Below are 21,286 nucleotides of genomic sequence, written 5' to 3'. Positions count from 1 at the left end.
TGATTGACTTTTAACCGAAAAAAGCTCACGAATTGATTAAAAAAAAAGAACCTCACGAGGACCCCATGAATTTAGTTTAAGGAAATCCAAGAATAGGTTCAATTGGGCCCAACTAAGCCCAATTTCTAAATCCACTTCGAGGTCCAATAGCCCAATAAAAGATCACGCGCAGTAGATAAACGTTCAACCTCCCAAAGCAATCAACGATCCGCAGGCAGTCATTTCAAATCCTGCCGACGAAAAAGCGAGACACTTGTCAACTCTCCACACGTGATTCTGATATCCTCCCCATGTCGTCAGACGCATAGGATAATTTGGCGGCAACCATGATCATCACCGCTCAAAGCCTCGATCGATCGATCAATCAAACCAAAAAAATCCCCTTTTTCCATTACGTAGCCCTAATTAAAAAAAAACCGGCTATATCCGGTAAAATAACCACATTGACTTTTGTGGCGGCAAAACGCCTTCACGCCTAAGCCCTAAAGAAGCAAACGGGCTGATCCGGTTACCTTTTTCTATCAAGTTTTTCACAGCTCTCTGGTATTTTCCTCCTTTTTCCCTCTGCCCTTCGATAACCTCTGAAGATTCTCTGTTTTTTCTTTTTGTTTGCTCTGTTTTTTCTCTCTCAAAAGTATCGTCGTTTGGCTGATATTTTCGCTAAAGGTAGCGTCGGTTTTTCTTAGATCTGATTCCTTCTTTCTTTTTTTTTTTGTTTTTCTTAATCAGATTTTCTCGCCTCTGTTTGCTCGCTGAGAGTGTAGATTCTTTTCTATTTTTTTAAAATTTTATGTTCATTTTTTTATATTTTTTCCTGGTTGAAAGAGAAGCAGAACGCGAAGTAAGCAAGCGAAATTTTGGTTATATTTCATTCAATGAGAAATTAAGAAAGATTCGCAAAACTGTTTTTGATTTCCTGTTTCATAGAGGAATTAAATTTTCTTTAATTAGAAAATAATCATGTATTATGTTTGTGTAAGCACTTTATTATGTTATTAAAATTGTTTAATTACTAATTTTTGATGAATTTTTTTTTTTAAGCTGTGTGATTAAGTTTAGCTGAAATTTTGCTTGACTGATGGTAGCTAGTAATTACGAAATATTATTCTATTTTATTGTTTTATTTTAGATTATTCGATTCTTTGTCAATTTGTTCATTATTGATAATCCTTTGTTTTTGTTTGGTTTACAGTAGAAAATAGAAATGAAGGGAGCTAGAGGCAAGGGTGCAGCGAGGAACACGGCCGAAGCCTTGAGGCCTGCTGACGACAGGTTAGTTGACTTCTGCTATTTGTTTCTTTTTTGTTTGGATAATTTAGTTCTGTTCTATGTTTTTTTAAATTTGAAGTTTATCTTTCAGACTTTGATTTTTCGGTGAGAATTTGTTAATTGCTGTGGTTGTTACGGTTAACGTGTTCTCCATGTTTGCTAATAAACGAGTTTTAATGGATACCTGATGGATGTTCATGCATGGATGGTTGGTACGGTTGGGGAACAGGAATTTTGTAGTGATGGATTGTGTGTATCTCTATTCTTTTCAGAAAGGTTGGGAAGCGGAAGGCGCTCGTCGACACAAGCAGCATTCGGAAAGCCAAGAAGGAGAGAAGGGCTATGAAAGACCCTAACAAACCAAAGAGGCCTCCTAGTGCTTTCTTTGTGTTTCTGTATGTATCTTGCACTGTAGTTGTGAACAGAAATTACTAGGTTTGAGTGTTTTAATTTTCATTGATTTTGGGTCATGTTCGTGTGTAACAGTGAGGAGTTTAGAGCTACTTTCAAGAAGGAAAATCCCAACGTGAAGGCTGTATCAGCTGTAAGTAACTAGCAATCTTTGAGCATGTTGTTGAACGTATGTGTCCTGAATGGATCTTTTGAGTTGTTTATTTGAATTTCTTTGCTTGAAGGTTGGGAAAGCTGCGGGCGAGAAGTGGAAATCCTTGTCTGAGGATGTAAGTTCTGAAATCTTCACATAGATGGTAACATGTAATGATATTTTAGTTTGCATGGACCTTGGGACCACATTTTTCTCCCTCTTTCTGTTGTCTATTGGTTCATTTGTACGTAGTGTCTTTGACCTTTGCCATCTGCTTTGATTGACTTTGGAATTCTTTGTGGTTTACTGTTGTTCAAAATGTATGCACATGCATCTTCATTTTTTACTTCTAAATATTTGCCATGCCATTTCTGTTGGAGGCGCTAATTATCACGGAAGATAGATTAGTGGTCATGGTAATGAAAAGATTTCCATTTCCGAAGAAGGGTAATCATTTCTGGCATTGACCTTATCACCTGTTCATGAAGGAAAAAGCTCCTTATGAGGCCAAAGCTGCAAAACGGAAGGCTGACTATGAAAAGCAAATGAATGCCTACAACAGGAAGCAGGTGAACAATCTGCCTTATTGTTTCCTCATTTCCAGCAGTGCTTTGCTTGACTTGGTACTTGACTTTTTACTTTTACTGTGATGATTGACAGGAAACTACTGCTAATGGTGAGGAGTCGGAGAAGTCGAAATCGGAAGTGAATGATGAAGACGACGAGGCTAGCGGAGAGGTAGTTTAATTTTTATTGACGGCCTGCATCAATTTGGGCATTTTTCCTATGCTATTAAGATAAATAATTTACCCTGAGGACATAATTAGGACTTGCTGCAAATTGTGGGCTAACTTTCACCAGGAAGATTTGCATCTAGAAAACCTTTTCTGGGCTTTTGTTTCGCCTTCCTTTTATATTTCTGATGCTTTACTCCTGCAGGAAGGACAAGAACAGCCGGACGATGAGGAGGAGGAAGAAGAGGAAGAAGACGGGGATGACGATTGAAAAGGTGAATGGTTGACTTCGGACATAAAATGGTTAACATTGGAGAAAAGATTCTAGATTTTGTATGTTTATAATTACACTTGTAGGTCAAATGTGGTAAAAACTCTTTGGAGTACCGTAACATCCTGATGCTATGAGCATCTTTCTTGCTTTATATAACTACTATTCACCAACAAAGAGCCATATCTTCTCGTTAAATATTTCTTCCTTCGTTTCTTCTTTTTTTTTTTTCCATCTTTCCCCAAAATGAAGTCTTTTTGAGATATTTAATGTTTTTAATTTTTTATATTATAAATTTATTTCTTAATAATTTCTTACCCCTTTTTCATACTATTTGAGAGGAAAAAGAAAAAGAGAAATTAAGAATATATAGATATTTAATCAGGGTAAGGTACGATGTACAAACACTTATAATCTTTCAAATTTTAGAATATGTATTTGTATGGCGGAGAAAGGATTTCCGTTTTGTTTTTTGAAGAATCAAGCTTAAGAGAATATCATGTCAAACGATTTAAAAAATATATTTTCAATCGATCGAGAAAGATCATAACATTTCAAAACAACCATTGAGAATCGAGGGCAAAGGAACATTCTGCATCTACAATTAGATGAGAACTTTTCAATGTGGAAAACATACCTTAATAACAAAGAATGTTTATCTACATCTTCTGATATTTTTACTACAATGAAATGAAGAGAACATGAATGATATACAATGGAACCGTACGGTTATATACACCTCTAAAATCCAACCCGAATAATAAGTTGAATCAACGGAGTCGTGGATCGTAAGAAACAATCTTCGGATCCGGAACGATGAGCGGTAACCTCTCGATGTACATGAAGAGTCGCTTCATATTCTCCCTCGATATCAAGGACAAATCGACAATGTCATTGTTGCTGGTATATATCCAAAGGTCACCCGAATCAACCCTTTTGAGGCTGTCCCTACAGAAGGGGCATGACTGAGACTTTGCGTGCCTAAAAGAAACCATAAGGGCAGCAAAAAACATTATCCCCAAAGATGATTATGCCTTAACTTTAGTATAAAGTGACAAATGAAATGTAAACTATCCATCACAAAAGCTAAAGCTTGAGATGCTAAGCTCTTTAAATTTGAAAGACCCTTCATCATACTATCTCTATTATTGCATAATTCAATTTTGGGTTTGCTCCACTTTAATCTCATCACCCCCACGATATTGCTCTCTTGTACCTAGATAGGAAAAGGGAAAGGGTAGTGATGTTGGATAAAGAAAGCACAATTATGACAACTTACCAAGTCTGGTAGCATTTCATACACATTGAATGGTTGCAATTAGGCAACACGATCTTGCTGTGCATCTCCATGCAAATCCCACATTCTTCTTCTCTTTCTAAATCGATTTCAGAGAGCTTTCCTTTATTCATTTCATCCCTTTTCTTGTACTTTGCAGCACACATTTCCTTCTGTTTCCTGTCATCCACGTCGGTGATTCCTCTTTGAAGTTGCAGTAATGAGGGAAAGATCACCCCTGCCATGATAAATCCAAACTCTTCGAATAGTTAGATAAACGCGAATTACAAGCATGCACAACAACAACAAATCCCTTCTTACACACCGTAGAATTCCCTTATGCTAGCTTTCCTTTCATGAATTAACATGGTGGTTTTCCCATCAGCATATGCCTGCAGATAAACATCACAAATTAATGCCATTTGACATGTTATCATTCGAAACTTCAAAAGGAACATCAGGAAATTATTAAATAACATCTTGCAAATCACCTTGTAGATAAGAATTCTGAGCAATCCCAAGGCACCAGCAAGATAGCAATCAGTCCACTGAACAAGGAAAAGAAATAGATGAGCAGCCGGACTGTAGGATAACCTCATCTGAAGGTAGGCACCATCATATTCTCTTGGATAATCAGAAGCCCTGATCATTAAAAAACAGTTACACAAATCAGAAAACAACAAAAAGATGGACTAAAATGGAAAGGACACAACTACCAAGACATCTCAGAATTTGTTGCATTCAGCAAGAACATGTAGTACAAGGCAGTCCCTACCATTTATTAATCAATGCTGATGGAAAATCCTATATTGTAAAATCAAACTACCCGAAATTATTAAGTACAAAAAAAAAAAAAGGAAAACTAGATGGAGGTCCCCAAAAACTTTGGGGCCATCAGCAGCCATGGAAACCACATGTATAAAGTTACATTTGAATGCCACTCTGAACATCATCTATATGATTTGGGCAAATTTGAATCAGCTTGCAATTGGCCACTGGAAGGGGATGAATATCCCTTCACCATGCTCATGAGTCTCATCTGAACCATTCTGTGTTATATGTTGCCCACTCTGTTCCACCTTTTCTGGCTAGGCGAGCTACTGGATCAGCATTGTCGAGAAAAATCTTAATTTTTAAGCTTATATTCTACAAGCATGATACTTTCAGGATAAGTTAACTATATCCCAAGCATCTTAAAGCTTGAACATCTACTAATTTTCATTACTACAGGAGCCATCAAGAATGCTCTCACCAGAAAAGAGAAAAACATCTAAGCCAGTTAAAGTAGATAACAAATATTACCAATAAAATTTTTCCAATTATGTAATGACAATTCCATATACAACAGAACCATAGCCATGATGAAAATTATCATACTTTCAATCAGAAGTCACCCCCCCCACCCCCGAGGTTACAAAATTTTAATTTGCCGAGTGACAGGAAATCCACACCATCGGATTTTTGACAGAAAATTAGAAAATTCTCCACAATTGAAGAGTCAAACAAGTTTTAGTGTTGTACCAAAAAACAAATATACCTTAAAATAAATAAATATTCTTCATGATCCTCAACAGAATATCACAACACTACTAGGAAAAGAAAAAAGAAAGAAGTAATGAAGGCGGAGAGACAGAGAGAGAAGAAATTACAGGGTATTGGCGAACTGAATATCAGCTTCAAGAGCCTTGAGAGAATCCTTAAACGACTTCCTCATTTCCCTTTCACCTTTTTTTTTCTTTTGGGTAACAACACTGTCACTGATTCACGGCTCAAAATCCAAAACCCCAACTACCCATTTACCTCAAACAGCTCTTTCACGCATCATCATCATCTACACTTAAACCAAAACTCAAACCAAACCCCGAGAAAAGTCTTAAGTTTTTCTTTCTTTTTTGATCAAAGAAACAGAACAAAACAGACCCAGATTCCTGTTTCTCCCTGTATAAGAAACTCCTTTTCCAATTCAGAAGAAGCTGAAGAGTGAGAGAAATAGGAGGAAACAAAACAAAAAGAAAAAGAAAAAAGGCTTTGGGTCTTCGCTTAGAGCACACGTAATCGTATTTCCATTTAGAATTCACCTCTCTACTCAACAGCCAGCTAAATTCGTATTAAGTGCAACCACACCCCAAGAAGAAGAATGAAACGAGGAAGCATTTTTAGCTTCCCAAATTTACAAACCTACCCTTCACATTCCCTTCCTTCCCCCTTTTTCCTTTGGGGTGGGGTGCATGAAGGAGTACACGCATCCGCGAGTGACCGTGACTACTAGGTGCTGTTACTGTTTCACGAACACGACAAAGAAACAATAAACGGGCAGGGGGAGGGAAGAGAGATGATGGCGGGAGGTGCAGAAGATGTAACACGTGGCGACCATGCATGATGTGATCTAACGGTTTCCATGATGCCGGTCCCACGTTTTTTCTGTAGTTATCTGGTGCGACGTGTCGTGATCGGTGCAAAACATGGACCCCACCCAGCCCAGAGTTGTCCACGTGTTAATCCAGTGCATGCAAAAATGGCAGATCGAGAGAAAAAATTATTTTTTTTTCAATTTGATTTAATTTTTAGTTTCCCATATTTGCTTGATTGGCATGATTTAGTAAATATTTACTCGGTTGGGCAAATAATGCTAATAAAGAAGCAAGTTTTCAATGATAATTACGAAAATGACATGCAGATCTTTTATGGACTATACCTTTCCATGATTCTCGATCCACACCTCAGAATACGTTATCAATAATACGAATACATAATCGGATATCTTACAATATCTCATTCGTTTATGTAAATTCGGATTAAATATTAAATAAATAAAATACAATTTTTAATATTTATTTTTCAATAAATATTCTCATCATTTTTTATTGAAATAAACTATTTTGATATTATTGAATATTAATCAGATTCGGGTACGATTATCTCATAATTAATGGATACCTTATAGATTTTCCTTCTTAATTTCAAATTGAAAAATTAATAAAAATGAAGCAAAAATGAAATAAAAAAATTAAAAAAAATAAGAAAACAAGAATACTCTTTTTCATTTAGATATACAAAAGGACTAAAACCTGTTTAAGGTGTCGTTAAAAGTGAAAGCAGACCCATGTGTTGCTTTCTGCTTTCACCAACATCCATATGCTTAGAACAAATACCTAGAAGAAAGAAAAGAGAGAGCCCCATGTCACTCACTGCTGAAGGAAAAAATGTTTAGCACAAAAAGCAAGCTGAAGCTACTGTAACCACAAAAGTTTTAAAGGTGAAATTAGGTGCAAGGGTTCAAATGTTTGATGTTAAAGATCTTAATCATTCATTATGTTGCTTAAACACCTTGGGTTTAACCCCAAAAATTCCAAATTCTAATTATACCAAAAGGAAAATGAAATCAGCAGATTAGTACCCTAAGTTGATAAATTAACGTACAAGATAGCTTGACTATGCAGCTGCGAGACGAAATTGACATGAAGATAATATAAAAAAAAAATGTTCATGGTTCAAAGCAGAAATGAAGAGAAAAGAAAGTTATTACCACAACCAACTTGTGAAGACTGCAGATAAACAATTCTAGACTAGTTTTTGGTTAGTGAAATGAACTGAAAAAGTTGCTATTGTCATAATTATTTTTGTTTTTTTGGTTCTGATAAGGACATGCCAACCTCTAATTAAGGACGCTACCAAACAGAGTAAATCAAACTCCTTTGAAGAGTCACAAGCAACCATTTCCTTGGACAACTGACATATCAAACCACTATGCGGATCAAGTAAAATGGAAGTCTCTAGTTACATCTTAACATCAAGGTACCACAACAAAAATCCCCATACCTCCATTTGGTGTCTCGCTTGGTTTTCATAATTTTGTGTCAAGTATTCAGCAAACTTTTAGTGATGGTATAAAACTGAACACATGATGCAAAAGTATAGAAAGAGTACCCAAGCAGGCATCATGCAGGGAAGAAAATTTTCATTTCAAGGTACCATTGATTTCTTTTCAAGGGTTAAACTCTTTTTCGAGGCAATTGTTGATTACCCAATTCGATTTTAAATAAAAATCTTACTGTGCAAACAGCTGTTGGCAGAGCTACTAGATCCTGCTCTCCTCATCAAAGTTCAACACGCAACTGCAAGATCCAAGAGGCTGCTAGCAGTGTCAGTACCTACATATGTGGATCAAGTCAAATTAAAACCAATTTAAGTCATACCGCATCTAGAAGTATGTAGATGACAGCCCATTGACACTAACATAATGTTAAAAAGGAGTATAAGAAAGATGCCATAGAACATAGCGGAAACAAGAAAGTATAGTAACTTTCAATTCTAATATGATGGAATCCCATCAGCTACTTTAATTTACATGGTAAAAAATCTAACACCCCTCAAAATATAGCACTAGAGAAGGTGGATTGTCTTTCGAGTTACAAGCCCAATCATGAGAAATCAGATTTCCAAATTTAATGACAGATTTACAAATTATAGTGTTACTTTTTCAACACAATATAACTTCCTAGCGTTGAACCATGTTTACGCATCAACCTTTCCTAGGGCAGCAATTTCCTTGCATTAACAACCCAATTCTTACCTGATTCCACACAGTCCTGTTGCAGCGTATTCAACATCCAACTTGAATGGGATGTGTATCCTTTATGATGCCAGAATTCACTTCAAATATATGCTCTGAGCAAGTTGATTGGTATACTCCAGAGGCCATATGAAGCTTCTCATTATGCCCTTCACATATGCCACCACAAATCCCTGTCCATTCCATATGTGCAATAACAAAATCTCAACTAAGTATGCTCAAACACTTCATCCACCATAACGTCTCTGCCTTTTCTGAAAGGCTAGCAATGCCTTTAAAAACTCAGCTTCTCCAAAATCAGGCCACAGTGATTGTGCAAAGAATAGTTCTGCATATGCCAACTGCCATAACATGAAATTGCTAACTCTAAACTCACCGCTGGTCCGTATAAGTAGGTCAGGATAGGGGAATTCAGTGCATTTTGTTTCTAGTTCCTGTTCAATTAAAGACTCATTGATGTCACTGGGTTCAATAAGACCACACTTCGCCTTCAGAGCAAGCCTTTGGCAAGCTTGAACAACATCATAGTGTCCACTATAACTGACAGCTACAATTAGTTGAAAACGTGCGTTGTTCTTAGTGGCTTCCTCCAAGTTGATTATCAATTCCTGAAAAGCCTTAGGGAGCCTAGCTAAATCTCCAATAACAGATATTCGGATGTTTTCCCTGTAATTAGACAACAGATCAGCTAGGTTTAAATAGTTCACCACTTTCTTCCACAGAAGCTGTCAAGTCAGAATGTAGAATCAGAGGCAATTATGGTAAGAGAAAATTAAACAGTCACAGCATTGATATTTCATCGATAAATATAAAAGGACACTCAACTAAGACATTTAAAAGCATCCTATTTCAAGACATCCCAGAATTAAAATTTGAGGAGCTTTCTATTTCCAGTAGAGAAAGGCATTGCATAAGCATTCATTGGGTAAAAATTTTAAAGCAGCCCACGCACTGATTTGTAAATGTTGAACACATTTTGGAAGCCATAGTAATAAAAATGAAAGGCTTTAAGGCTTATAACAACAAGATCAAAACCAAGATAATTGAGAAGCATCGAACACTACATTGATACAGATCTAAGTTGGAACCTCCTAGGAATCAGCAACATTCTAGAAACTAAAACATTGGGTTTCCAATGCAAATGCAGTAATATGAGAGAAACTTATAGCACAATATCAACTAAATTCATGCAAATTATGAAGCTATTTGTTATTTTAAACCCAACAATCTAAAGAAGTCCTATCAAGAAAAATTAGAGAGAATCATATTAGCTAGTTTATTTCTCTACAATTCCACTACTTATATAGAGATTTAAAATTCCCTGCTTCTCATTTTCCTCCCCACTTTCCTTTCCAAAGGAGAAAATTTTAATTACTTTCCAGTTTTTCTCAATCCAAACACACCGTAAGTCCGACGTGTATGAGTATTACCTCAGGAAAATTCCCGTATCCTCCTGTATTCCCCTCTCAAACAAACTCATCAAAAATTCCACTTCCACCTGCAATAAAACAATATGTAAATGAACACTCCAATTAAAAGAAACAATTTTAAGGTGAAAAAACGGGGGGCAAAAAACTAACTTTGGGACGAAACCAATTATCACTAGAGAAAGCAAAAACACTGAGAACTTTTATTCCCCATTCGCAACAGAGCTCCACAATCTTTCTCAAGGACCGTACACCGGCCTCATAACCGGACCCCACGGGCAAGTCTCTCAACCGGGCCCACCTCCGGTTTCCATCCATGATCACCGCCACGTGTCTCGGCAATGCCTCTCGCCGTAGTCCCAACGGCAGCGTTTGGTCTTCGACTCTCCCATCAAAGGCTTCTTCTTCTTCTTCAATGCACTGGTGGATCAGTGCGCGCTCAGTGGTGGAGCAGAGTGGGGATTTCGGCACGTGCGAGATCGGCTTCTTGATCCTGTGGTGGCGTGGCTCGTGCGAGAAGGATTTTGACTGAGGACAGAGTGCGGTGATGACCGGAGGGAGAGAGCATTGCAGAGAGAAGTGCATTGCTAGGGTTTTTCCCTTTTTCCTGAACAGTGACGACGGTTCAGTCAACTTTGCCGCCAGGTGGGATTTCATTTTCTTTTAAAATAACGGTAAACATTTTCGCGGTTTAAAGTTTCAAAGTAATCAACGTATGTTTTATTTTATTTTTATGAAAATATAAAAATTTTAATTTTTACGAATTTTATATTACAAATATAAAATTCTTTTTGTTATATAGATATTCAATATTATTTTTAATGTAAATATAAATAATAAAAGTATTTAGGGATATCCCAAAAAGAAAAGCTGGTCAAAAAAATGAGACAAAAAAAGTACTTTTATTTAAGTAAAATATAAAAAATACAATGAAAATGCATATTGTTGCTTTCATATAAAATAAATATTTGACTCAATGTTAAATTTTAAATGCTATTATCTTACATTTAAGTATTTACTTTCAATTTTATAATAAACTTTGATGCTGAATAAAAAGGTTGAAACAAAAAACTAGTGCCTTTTTAATGTAAAGAATAACAAAAATAATAAAAGGAAACAATTTTATACTGTCCCCCCAATGTACAACCTCGAATTATTGCCCCATCAAAAGGATCCTACCATGGCAGGTGGCCATAGTAGCTCAGTGCCTCAGCTGCATGGGAAACTTGGCACTTTTGCTCATTGCCTGCCTGGTAACTCAACATGCAGAGCATGTCTGTTTTGCCCAAGTGCACTTTCCTTTCCGGGCACACGGCAGCTCCGGTTCCTAGTGTGAAAATATGCTGTTTGATCATCATATTTTGAGTGTTGAAACTCAAACATGGCATTCATCAATGGAGATTTCCTTGGGGACCCTCAAATTAATTCGATAAGTGTCCCATCCAGCATTATCCAACTGTTGGATGAATTCTTCGAACCTATCATCCATCTCAGACAAACTTTTCATGAGCGGATCAAAGATATTTTCCGAGATATTCAGGTTTTCGTGTAGCCAGTAAGTTTGCCACAAGCTACGCAAGACTGATATGCTTGTAGCACTAGCCTGTAGTCAGTTTTAGGCATGATTTAAGTTGAAGAGTTAATCTCATGAAAATATGCCAAGTTTATCTTACACACATACCTTGAATGAAACAAAGAACTCGAAATCTTTTCGCTGCTGGTTCACCATGAGAATATATTTTTCCCTTGCATATATTCTCAGGAGAGTCCTCAGCTGTTCCAGAAAGAAAAAGAAAAGAGAAGCAGCTTGAATTATCAAAAATGGAATCTTTCCTGGCAAAATTTGTTGTTATTATCATTATTGATCCATTTACTATTCATATATGAGCAGCAAAAGAAGTCAGGCAATACCATGGAAATGGATCTCCCACCACCTAATATCTCCTCCATTGCCACACCAAAAATAATCCGTGGCCTTATGAATCTCTGCCATGATAATATATTTTCTTCCCTATTGCAGTCATTGCATCCTGTAGAGCAAATACAAAAGAATGGATCGTTTCTGTTGGAACAATATATTTCTTATAAGCAATAGTTCAAAAGGAATATAACTTTACCAGGAACTCTAGAGTGTAAAACATGTGATTTTACCAGAATACGTGCACGCTTAAGATTTATCTGTCCAAAAAGTAAAAAAGAAACCCATATCAAACACTTGAACTCTGTTTCTGCATTCCTATAAGTTTTCTTTTGACCCTTATCCTCACTGTCCAGCATGTGCATAAAATTGATTCTAAGAGAACATAAACAATTATGATAGAGAACTTCACACGTAATCATGTCTCTATCCCAATAGAGTTCACATATTAGGCCCGATTCAGCCTCTGGGGGAAAGGAGTCAGTTAGAACTAGAGCATACTTACTGTGTTAAATCGAAGAGCTGAAAGTGACAGATAACGTAACCAGAGGTGAAGAAGCCGCATGCTTCCCCATGTCGACACCAACGCTGGATATGATTTTACAAGGTCAGGAGTATCCTGCATTTATGATTGTCAATACTCAAATATAACATGTTGAAGCAAGAAACGTTCAGTTGCTGATGAATTGACATCCATCCAGAAAGTATCTTGAATAACTACACTACACACCAGGATCAGTATGCCAAGATAAAGACCGAGCAGCTGAGCAGTTACTTCCCAAACTTCCTCCTGAAAATATTGGTCAACTAATTACTAAGACAACTTCATTTTGTAAAACTGACCTTACATATCAGTCATACTGGGAAAAAAGTTTTTAATTAAGGTAAAGCTCTCTTTAATCTATAAGGAATCATACATGCTACCAGTATATACATATACATTACCTTAGCAGCCACCTCTCCCAGATTTCCTGAGCTTGCAAAATGGTTTTGAATCACACGGAATGAAGGATCTTTTAGTCCTCTTGCCACTGCCTGTTCAAATTTCAATCTTCAGCAAATTAATGAAAGCTACTTTGCACTTACATTAAAACCAACACAAAGGAGCTGACTATAGTTCTGTACTACAATTTAGAGGAAAATAGAGTGGATGCTTGCACTTTTTATGTAGTCATTACACTAATCAACAAAGACTATGTCACTTTTCAGAAAAAAAAAAAACAAAGACTATGTCAGATATAACTGAACTTGGTATAAATCTGATTAGTAGTTCTTCCCTGTTTTCCTTTTCATGAAATACGTACTTATTGAGCATGAATTGAAATAGATAGAAAGGAACTATAAATAATGGTATGACACTCTGTTAGAAAATATCAGGATCAGTATGCCCAGAGCAATACCTTAGCAAGATTCCCAAGAGAAGCCAACGGTAGGAAATAGGCAGGATAAGCTTGAGTTGTTAGATCAAATATACTGCAAAAAGATTAAGACATTCAGTGGTCTCTATCAATTCTAATATTATTTCACTACTCTACAATAAAAACAAACCTTCCAGCACTGCCAATGAAGTCTGCATACATGCGCCACTGTTTAGGATTATCGTCAAAGAGATTTCCAAATCGGCCACCTGGAAAAATAGCAACAGTAACCAATAAATTTCATCACATAACTTTTTCTGAACTTTAGCTCTTTCCATAATTGCCAGACCAATGAACAAGCGCCCAACAGCTCCAATGCCATCTTTGGACACCCATCTGCACAAACAGTCATATAAGTGGTTCAATAACATATAAGACTACTTTGATATAAACAAAATGATTGTGTACTACAGTTATCTCTACACAAGGTACACAGTCAAATGGACGCACACACAGAGAAGTGCAGAAGAAACATTTATGTCTTTCCATTATCAAGCATAGACATAAAGCTTTCACATAGACATAGATAGGTATCTTAAATCATGGAAATTCACCTAATGGCAGCAGCAGAAGCAGCAGCTGAAGTTCCTGAGAAAGATCCAACACCAACAGCCTGCAATAATGGAGAAAGACAGTAAACTAAGGAGAAGTAGGAATGCATTCAAGATGCCAAGAAGAAACAGAAGCTCGTTGAAAAAGAAAGACTACATGGTCAATTAAACTGATGTAGATAATATAAAGAAACAAAAACTTATGCCATCCTTTTTTCTGGTCAGAAAACTTATATGATTAACAGCTCCAAAATGCCACATAAGCATAATAGAATAGGAAGTTAGTAACAGTAATAGATGAAGGATTCATTAAGAACAAGCTAATCTAGAGATGCTATGGAAGCCTCATCTGAAATTTCACAAACTCTAAACATTACTCGTAGTATTCAAAATCCATACTAACAGACACCAAACGATTTCAAATAACAATTAGCAACACCAAATAAAACTATGATCTTTCAAAAGATGATAACACCCGTTTTTGAAGAAAGCAACATTTTAACAGTTTAATGCATGTTGATCAATTCCTAGCATGTTTGTCTTTTTCCAAGCCAAAATGAGGGAGTGAAAAATCCTAGGGCACATACCCAAGTAAGGAAAATGGCTGGAGTTAGATTGACATGCCTTTAGAAGACTTGATGTAACTAGAGTGTGACAGATCCATCCAGTAACATTCGTAGGAAACTGTAACAACATGTATTGCAAGTAATCATCGGAAACTGATCCTGCATTGATCAAGAAGAAGGATAACCAAGTAGATTAGAGCTGTCAACTAGTTAAACATGGTCAGTTGGTTGATACTGATTAACCAATAGCTTTAATTATTAGGACAAGAAGAATCAAAGAGCAAATGGAAGGAAAAGTTGGATGTTAGTTGACCTGGGAAACCAGTGGGCAAGATAAAATCTTTGAGGATGCCTGGTAACCAGGATAAATTTGGGTACGATAAATGCGAGCCCTGGAACTCATTACTTGTTGAATCATGTTTCTCAAGAAAAGATCGAATCTGCAAATCATCACCAAGCATGTATCTGATAATGAAACATTGATCAAGAGCAACAATTCAGATTCCACTTTCTAATAATACCATTTCCATATCTTTCTACCAAATAAACAAGAATGAAATGCTGGGGTGTAGACCTCTTAATAGTACCATTTCCATATCTTTCTACTAATATCACTTGGTCGTCACTTTTACTATTCCTGCAAAAAGAAGAAGAGAAACTACGTTAAATTCAGGGAAATGAAGCAAAACAAAACATGGGTTCGGTGAAGGGTCTGATACCTATCACCGTCAAGCTCTTGTTGACCTTCCTTGGAAGAGAAGAGACTTTGAAGACTGCGCAGTCTCTTTTCAATGCTCTTTCTTCGAGAAGGAAAAATTGGTGAAGGAAATGGGATTTGCAGAGAGTAAGAACAATACATTCTTAGGATTGATTTGAGCTTGTTAGATTTTAGTTTATCTGAATTGAAGATGAACTCTTTTGACTTCTCAGTGTTCCCCCTGCAAATCTTAAGACCAATTGAATAAAGAAAAAGCCCATGACGGAAAACCAGGTGTCGCCTATCCGGTTTCTTCGCACCTTAACCAACCAAATCGGAGCAAACCCGATTTGAGGACTATCGGGCAATGGCCTTTTGTAACTCGGCCCACCAATGGAAGCTGGAGATAATTATAAGACTAGAGAACTTACAAAGCCCCTAGGTTATATTTATTTATGCAATTTGATTTTGATTTTTACTCAAAAAAGTAACAACAATCAAATTTAATATCAACTTACATTTCCTATTTACATAAAATGTATGATAATTGATATTAATAGCAGACATGATTACATGACAATTGATGTGACATGATTATATGTCACGTGAATTAATAATAAAGTTAAAAATTTTAAAAAAATTGACATGATAAATCTTTCAAAATCAAAGACCAAACCCGAAAAAAATTATGTAAAACATAGTACTAGACTAGCAAAAATAATTGTCTTACAACAATACAGCCCCAGCAATTGAAAGAACTGGCAGCTCAAGAATGTTCATGTACAATACATGGTTACTTGGTAATGCAAATTTCCTACCATTATGGCGGAACTTCAATTCCAGTTCCACCTAAAAATGGGAAAAAAGGAAACTGACTACAGCAACCTCTGGCTAAACAGGGAACACAAATATAGGCTGGCAGCTTGAGGATTCTCACATATTATACAGGTAATCTTAAGTAAAATGTAATTCTTGCAGTAGCCGCTACTTCTGGAGGAACATGAGCTCCAAAACAAAAACTGGAGAGCAAACAAATGGTACTCCATAAAAATGCCATGACATGCAAATTCCGAGGATCAGGATTGTTCAGCATTGGTTTCCTTCTTTTCTTTCTGGCTATTTTCCTCCACAAATTTCTGAAACTCTTTCTCACTGGCCGCAATTAGTCGTTTGACAATGTCAAAGCTTGTAAGCCTAATGCTGAGGTTGAAACGGATAACAAATGTCTCAGGCTAGTGAAACTCGAAATTCATAACAAATTGATTCAATTATGCAGCAAGAATATTGAGCACCCACTACATAGACAATTGCATAACAATATAGGCAGAGATCTATCTGCAATGATTGAAACCACCTAAACCATATTGTAAACAAAAAATATATTTTACAAATGGTGTGAAAGAAGAATTACAATATCACCACAGAACGATTGCAACTCCATGGGATATCTATGGCTCCATTTAGCTGATGCTTTTTGCTATTTTTCTTTCGTTTTCTATTCATTTTTTACATTTTGCATTTTGTCTTCAACTAAATTTTTTACAAAAAAAAAAGAAGCAAAAATGCAAATAACAAGAGCATAAACCAAACAGATCCTAAATATGTGATATATTAGCTACCTTAGTTCTATCTCTACCTAGAGCTTTAGGGAACTTGAGTTAACATGACTAATGCCTAAGAAATTGACTGACTAATATGACTATGAGGCAAACATCATCTTGTTCCAAACCAAAGTGGTAACTATATAATTCTACAAGCAAAAAAAAAAAAAATGGACAGGAATGGAAGTGTACCTGCTATTTGGTAGGTTTTTCAATGCATTGGGAACAAATCCTCTGTACAAACCAATAACTCCATCACGTTCAACAATACCTACTCAAGCAAGAATATTGTGTAGTCAGGAAACCATCAAGTCTCAAGTTCTAACTTTTCCATGAACAAATGGTAGAACAGAACACATAGGAAACTTTAATTTGATAGTGAATAGTAAATTGTGGACTTAAATACCAACACTTGGAATGTAAATTGTGGACTTAAATACCAACACTTGGAATGTGATCCAAAGTCAAGTTCTGTTATACCCAAGTCAACGCAGCTCTCTCTTTGTGCTCAGGGAAAAAAAAAGAATGCAAGACACTGGTTATAAATGCCAAATGCAGATGTGATTTTTGTACATTTTATATTGCTGTCAATAATGGAACTATAACTAGTAACATTGGCATACCAGGAATGGCTTCCAAAACTGATTTGTAGGGTGTACCCCTCATTTGCATTTGTCTTCTCACTGTGTCTAAAGGATAGCAGGTGAGAGTGGCACAAGCAGCTGACACCACAGCAGTTAGTAGGGACGCTTCAGTCTTCTGGCGATAATTCTCTGGCAAAGCCTTCTTCACCCTGTTATCAACATAAGAATTTGCAAGACAGATTTAAATTTGAGTTCTCATATGACATATTACAAATAGCAGTGTCATTTGGACTTACAGGTCAAAAATGCAAAAGTTCACAGCAATATACGGAGCTATGCCAAGGAGAGAAGGTCCAAGACCATAATAAAAAGATGCAAACCCTTCCTCTCGAAACATGGTCAAGGCAACCTGGAAACAGCACATTAAGGTTCATCTTCCAATAAATTGGTCATCCCATTGTTAGTAACAATGAAGAGAGTTAAACAAACCTCAGACATAGTTCGATACCCTGGTTCAACTGCCAAACGTAGTCTTAGGACATCTAACGGATATGTTATCTACATAAAAATCAAAGAGAATGAAATTCAAAATCTGACACACTGAGCAATCAAAGAGAGAACCAATATGCAGGAGACAGAAATGCCAAATCCAAATATCAAAAGTTAACCGGTCAAAGACAAATTTAAAAAGCAGAAAGAATTTCTCCCTAACATGCATAATGGGTTAAGACTCTTTCTTGTTTTCCCATTTAATTGAGTAAAAAATATAATAATAATAATAAACACAGAAACTTCTTCTCAAAAAAAAAAAATGCAGTAACTTCAGGAAGCATAACAGTTAGAACCACTAAAATACAAAAAGGCTACTGTATCACTTACAAAAGTTGATGTCATGCCAGCACAAGCTCCAGCAGCAAGTCTTCCAATAACAGATAGTTCACCATCTTTTCCCTTGAAAAGTTTCTAGAATTCAATAGGAAATGGAAATCAAATGACTAATTCCACCCGGGGATATCAGGTACCATGCTAAGATTGGGTTATACCTTTTATTTTATTACCTTATAAGTTTCATAAGCAAAGAGCTGGACAGCACTGTAAGGTACAACTCGAATCACCTGAACCATTTAGTACTAAATCCATATAAAAAAGCAGCTCAATAAATCATTTCAATTACATAATCCAAATATACTCTGAAATAATGATTGAAAGTAAAACTTGCAATGAACCTGAGGAAGGTTGCCCTTCCAATACCCTTTAATTCCTTCGTCCTTCCCAATCAATACGATCGCCTGCAATTTATTCCATAATAGAACCCACATTTTAAATGTCATCTCATACCACTACTTTAATCAGCTAAACTTCATCAAACACAAAATTATCAATTCCAGAATAAAAAAAAAAAGGAAACAGAAAGTAGAGCCAAACACAGCTGAGAATAAGAAAAATAAACCAAAAATATACCTCAATGAAACCAATAGCCTTTTTTGCACTCTCTTGCCCAGCTCTTACACCATGAGTCTGTCACCAAAAACATTTTAAAACAACGAAGAATGAACTCTGGCAAATTAATACAATTCTCAACTCAACAAAAACAATCAAACAAAAGAAAAAAATGGTAAAATGTCCATAATTACAGTAATATATTTCTTAATTCACACTGTTCTTAAGTGATAAGCAACTAACTAAATAACCGACCGATGAATATTCCTTACATAATGAAACAAACAACTACGCACGTGTCAAAGGAACACGAAAGAGGCCAAAAGCGAACCTGCATAAGAAGCTTGATGCGGTCGAGAGGGGCAGTGACAGTTTTAGCGGCGGCTCCAGCGATGGCGCCAGCTGCGAAAATGGCCACGTCTTTCGGGACGTAAGCTAGAGCAGCTAAAGGATGGCTGAGGAACTGACCTCGAGTGGGCGCGGAACCTCGTCGCCGCTCTCTCTTCTCCGCAATGGAAAGGCAGGCGAAATTACGTGCACTGCCGCTGCCGTCGTTGAAACTGTAAGCGAGCCAGGCGTTCCCGTGGAATGGTTCATTACGCGCCGTTTCGAAAGGGGTGAGGCCCGTGATGGATTCGAGGCGGATAATGGGTTTCTCTTCTCTCATGGCGGATTGGGATTGGTTGGGAATTTGGAGAGTTGATGAAGGACAGAGAAGAGATAAGGCGAGGGGAGGTTACTTGCACAGTGAGAGGCGCGGAAGGAGGGAGCGCAGAAGTCTTATAATCTGGAAAACTTTGCCTTTATGCAAAGTCCCCTTGAATCTCTTCTGGTCCAGTGCGTGCGAGTGTACGGAAAATTCTTTTATCTTTAAAATGAGATTAGCAACAACGTCAACGTTAATAAGTTCTAATTAATAATTCATGGAAACTAATTGAATTCAGTTAATTCTTTTCGCTTTTAATCAATTACTTGATTTAGTTTTTAATATTTAAAATTTACAATCAATTAGACAAAAAAAATATTTTATATAATATAAAATATTAAAAAATATAAAAATTAATCAAATTGATTAAATATAAGTCGGGTACAGTTATTTCAATTTTAAAGCATAATCCGATTGGTTCGATTATGTTTATAAGAATTCAGTTAATTTAATTTTAAGATTTTAACATTGAACAGATTAAAATCGATTGAATACTCAATTTTAATTATTTATTTAAAAGAATTTTGAAGAAAAAAAAGTATTTTTAGAATATTCTAAGCTTTCTTCTTCTCCTTATTCTTCTTTTAACAAAATATAAATAATAGATATTGTGGTCTTGAATCCTTTCTAACTACTACTTTGATTAACATTGTTCTTCCCCCTAAAAGTTTTAACATTATTATCAAATACTTGTACTTTTATTATATATGGTGAATATACAACAAGAAGAAAATTAATATAATTGATTATTAAAGAAAAAAAACTTAAGACTTTAGACTTAAACCTTAAATGTGTTATATTCAAAATTTAAGATAAATAAATTGTAAAATTGAAGTAATATCTTATTGTACAAAACCCTTTTTTACGGGGAAAAAAAAATTACTATATCATTCTAATATGCAAGATATGTAATATTAATAAAAAATGATTTTTTATATTATTTATTGTCTTAAAATTTTATTTTTTTAATATTAAAAAGTATTGAACAATTATATTATAAAAATATTAAAATCAAAATTTTTATCTAAATTTAGTTAAAATCAAATAAAAAATAAAGTTCTAAAAGTACTTTTCCGAGTATATTGGGAGGCCCAAATCCAGTCCAATCAAGGCTCAAAAAGGGCTTAAAGCCTTGACCCAAAGACTAAATAAAGGCAAACAAAGTCTATTTTCTTTGGATGAATGCCCACGTTGTCGCTCAACCATAACCAATTGCAGACGACAGAAAAGTGTTTTAACTTTTGCACCCAATCATACTTGGGAAAGCTACTAGTAATTCTTTTTAGTCTTGATTTATTATATTAATATATAATTTTAATAACAAATTTATAATTAATTTAATATTTTATATTCACGTGATACATGAAATAACTTATGATAAAGGATGTGATTAAATCAATTATCATACAATTATATGATATTGGATTACAAATCAAAAGATGGAGATTTTTTGTTGTATTAGAATAGGGAGAATTGTGCTTCTAATGAGGTGAGATTAGCTATTGACTGAACTGATACTAGTGGAAATGTTGGGACCATCACTTTCTATTGACATTGGAGAGTAATTATTTTTCCCCCCACCTAGCTTTATTCTCATAAGCTAACGCTAGCCATGGCTTCCACCAACCACAAAAGCTCCTTTTTCTACTATTAATATCCCATGCCCAAACAGAAGCCTACCATGGGTTCTTCTGCTTTTCTTATGGGTTCT

At 35.8% G+C, this 21,286-nt stretch overlaps 5 protein-coding genes across 12 annotated transcripts; 1 reads left to right on the top strand and 4 right to left on the bottom strand.

The window, feature by feature from the left end:
- The first annotated feature begins 207 nt into the window (after nt 1–207).
- On the top strand, nt 208–3,016 carry HMGB1 (high mobility group B1). 5 transcript variants are annotated; one of them, XM_021433596.2, is made up of 8 exons: nt 208–543; nt 1,196–1,272; nt 1,542–1,664; nt 1,756–1,813; nt 1,905–1,949; nt 2,302–2,382; nt 2,474–2,551; nt 2,753–3,016. In XM_021433596.2, exons 2-8 carry the CDS (start codon nt 1,205–1,207, stop codon nt 2,816–2,818), a joined length of 519 nt encoding a protein of 172 aa, XP_021289271.1. In that variant the 5' UTR covers nt 208–543; nt 1,196–1,204; the 3' UTR covers nt 2,819–3,016. The 5 variants fall into 5 exon arrangements, with proteins under 5 accessions (XP_021289271.1, XP_021289270.1, XP_021289267.1 ...); XM_021433595.2 differs by having other exon boundaries at nt 1,193–1,272; XM_021433592.2 differs by having other exon boundaries at nt 208–666; nt 1,193–1,272; nt 2,768–3,016.
- Nucleotides 3,017–3,340: 324 nt separating this feature from the next.
- On the bottom strand, nt 3,341–6,852 carry AIRP2 (RING/U-box superfamily protein). Its single transcript, XM_021434215.2, has 5 exons — nt 5,744–6,852; nt 4,586–4,736; nt 4,420–4,486; nt 4,098–4,332; nt 3,341–3,799 (listed from the first exon to the last, which is right to left on the bottom strand). The coding sequence occupies exons 1-5, from the start codon at nt 5,806–5,808 to the stop codon at nt 3,589–3,591; spliced, it is 729 nt and encodes a 242-aa protein (XP_021289890.1). The 5' UTR covers nt 5,809–6,852; the 3' UTR covers nt 3,341–3,588.
- Nucleotides 6,853–6,942: 90 nt separating this feature from the next.
- LOC110420835 (cis-prenyltransferase 4, chloroplastic-like) lies at nt 6,943–10,717 on the bottom strand. 2 transcript variants are annotated; one of them, XR_002445582.1, is made up of 5 exons: nt 10,248–10,717; nt 10,098–10,165; nt 8,668–9,333; nt 8,147–8,245; nt 6,943–7,246 (listed from the first exon to the last, which is right to left on the bottom strand). XR_002445582.1 is itself a non-coding variant. In XM_021434214.2 (3 exons), exons 1-3 carry the CDS (start codon nt 10,677–10,679, stop codon nt 8,895–8,897), a joined length of 939 nt encoding a protein of 312 aa, XP_021289889.1. In that variant the 5' UTR covers nt 10,680–10,717; the 3' UTR covers nt 8,409–8,894. The 2 variants fall into 2 exon arrangements, 1 of the variants encoding a protein (XP_021289889.1); XM_021434214.2 differs by lacking the exons at nt 6,943–7,246; nt 8,147–8,245 and having other exon boundaries at nt 8,409–9,333.
- A 435-nt stretch (nt 10,718–11,152) lies between these two features.
- RUS5 (root UVB sensitive protein (Protein of unknown function, DUF647)) lies at nt 11,153–15,518 on the bottom strand. 3 transcript variants are annotated; one of them, XM_021433632.1, is made up of 15 exons: nt 15,267–15,518; nt 15,122–15,184; nt 14,861–15,012; nt 14,606–14,706; nt 13,985–14,043; nt 13,720–13,766; nt 13,561–13,639; nt 13,413–13,485; nt 12,958–13,047; nt 12,743–12,802; nt 12,518–12,631; nt 12,212–12,272; nt 12,006–12,124; nt 11,776–11,868; nt 11,153–11,697 (listed from the first exon to the last, which is right to left on the bottom strand). In XM_021433632.1, exons 1-15 carry the CDS (start codon nt 15,404–15,406, stop codon nt 11,470–11,472), a joined length of 1,479 nt encoding a protein of 492 aa, XP_021289307.1. In that variant the 5' UTR covers nt 15,407–15,518; the 3' UTR covers nt 11,153–11,469. The 3 variants fall into 3 exon arrangements, with proteins under 3 accessions (XP_021289307.1, XP_021289308.1, XP_021289309.1); XM_021433633.1 differs by having other exon boundaries at nt 15,135–15,184; nt 15,267–15,341; XM_021433634.2 differs by lacking the exon at nt 15,267–15,518 and having other exon boundaries at nt 14,861–14,987; nt 15,069–15,128.
- Nucleotides 15,519–15,824: 306 nt separating this feature from the next.
- LOC110420370 (putative envelope ADP,ATP carrier protein, chloroplastic) lies at nt 15,825–19,701 on the bottom strand. Its single transcript, XM_021433656.2, has 10 exons — nt 19,201–19,701; nt 18,891–18,947; nt 18,656–18,718; nt 18,488–18,544; nt 18,309–18,392; nt 17,919–17,987; nt 17,726–17,838; nt 17,469–17,638; nt 17,038–17,116; nt 15,825–16,444 (listed from the first exon to the last, which is right to left on the bottom strand). Exons 1-10 carry the CDS (start codon nt 19,534–19,536, stop codon nt 16,321–16,323), a joined length of 1,152 nt encoding a protein of 383 aa, XP_021289331.1. The 5' UTR covers nt 19,537–19,701; the 3' UTR covers nt 15,825–16,320.
- Between the last annotated feature and the right edge of the window lie 1,585 nt (nt 19,702–21,286).

The sequence above is a fragment of the Theobroma umbraticum genome, unplaced genomic scaffold, assembly GCF_002168275.2.
Source record: "Theobroma umbraticum cultivar Fairchild unplaced genomic scaffold, ASM216827v3 scaffold_86.0, whole genome shotgun sequence".
Classification (NCBI taxonomy): domain Eukaryota; kingdom Viridiplantae; phylum Streptophyta; class Magnoliopsida; order Malvales; family Malvaceae; genus Theobroma; species Theobroma umbraticum.
The sequence above is the reverse complement of the archived record's forward strand: the minus strand, read 5'-3'. Positions and strand labels throughout refer to the sequence as shown.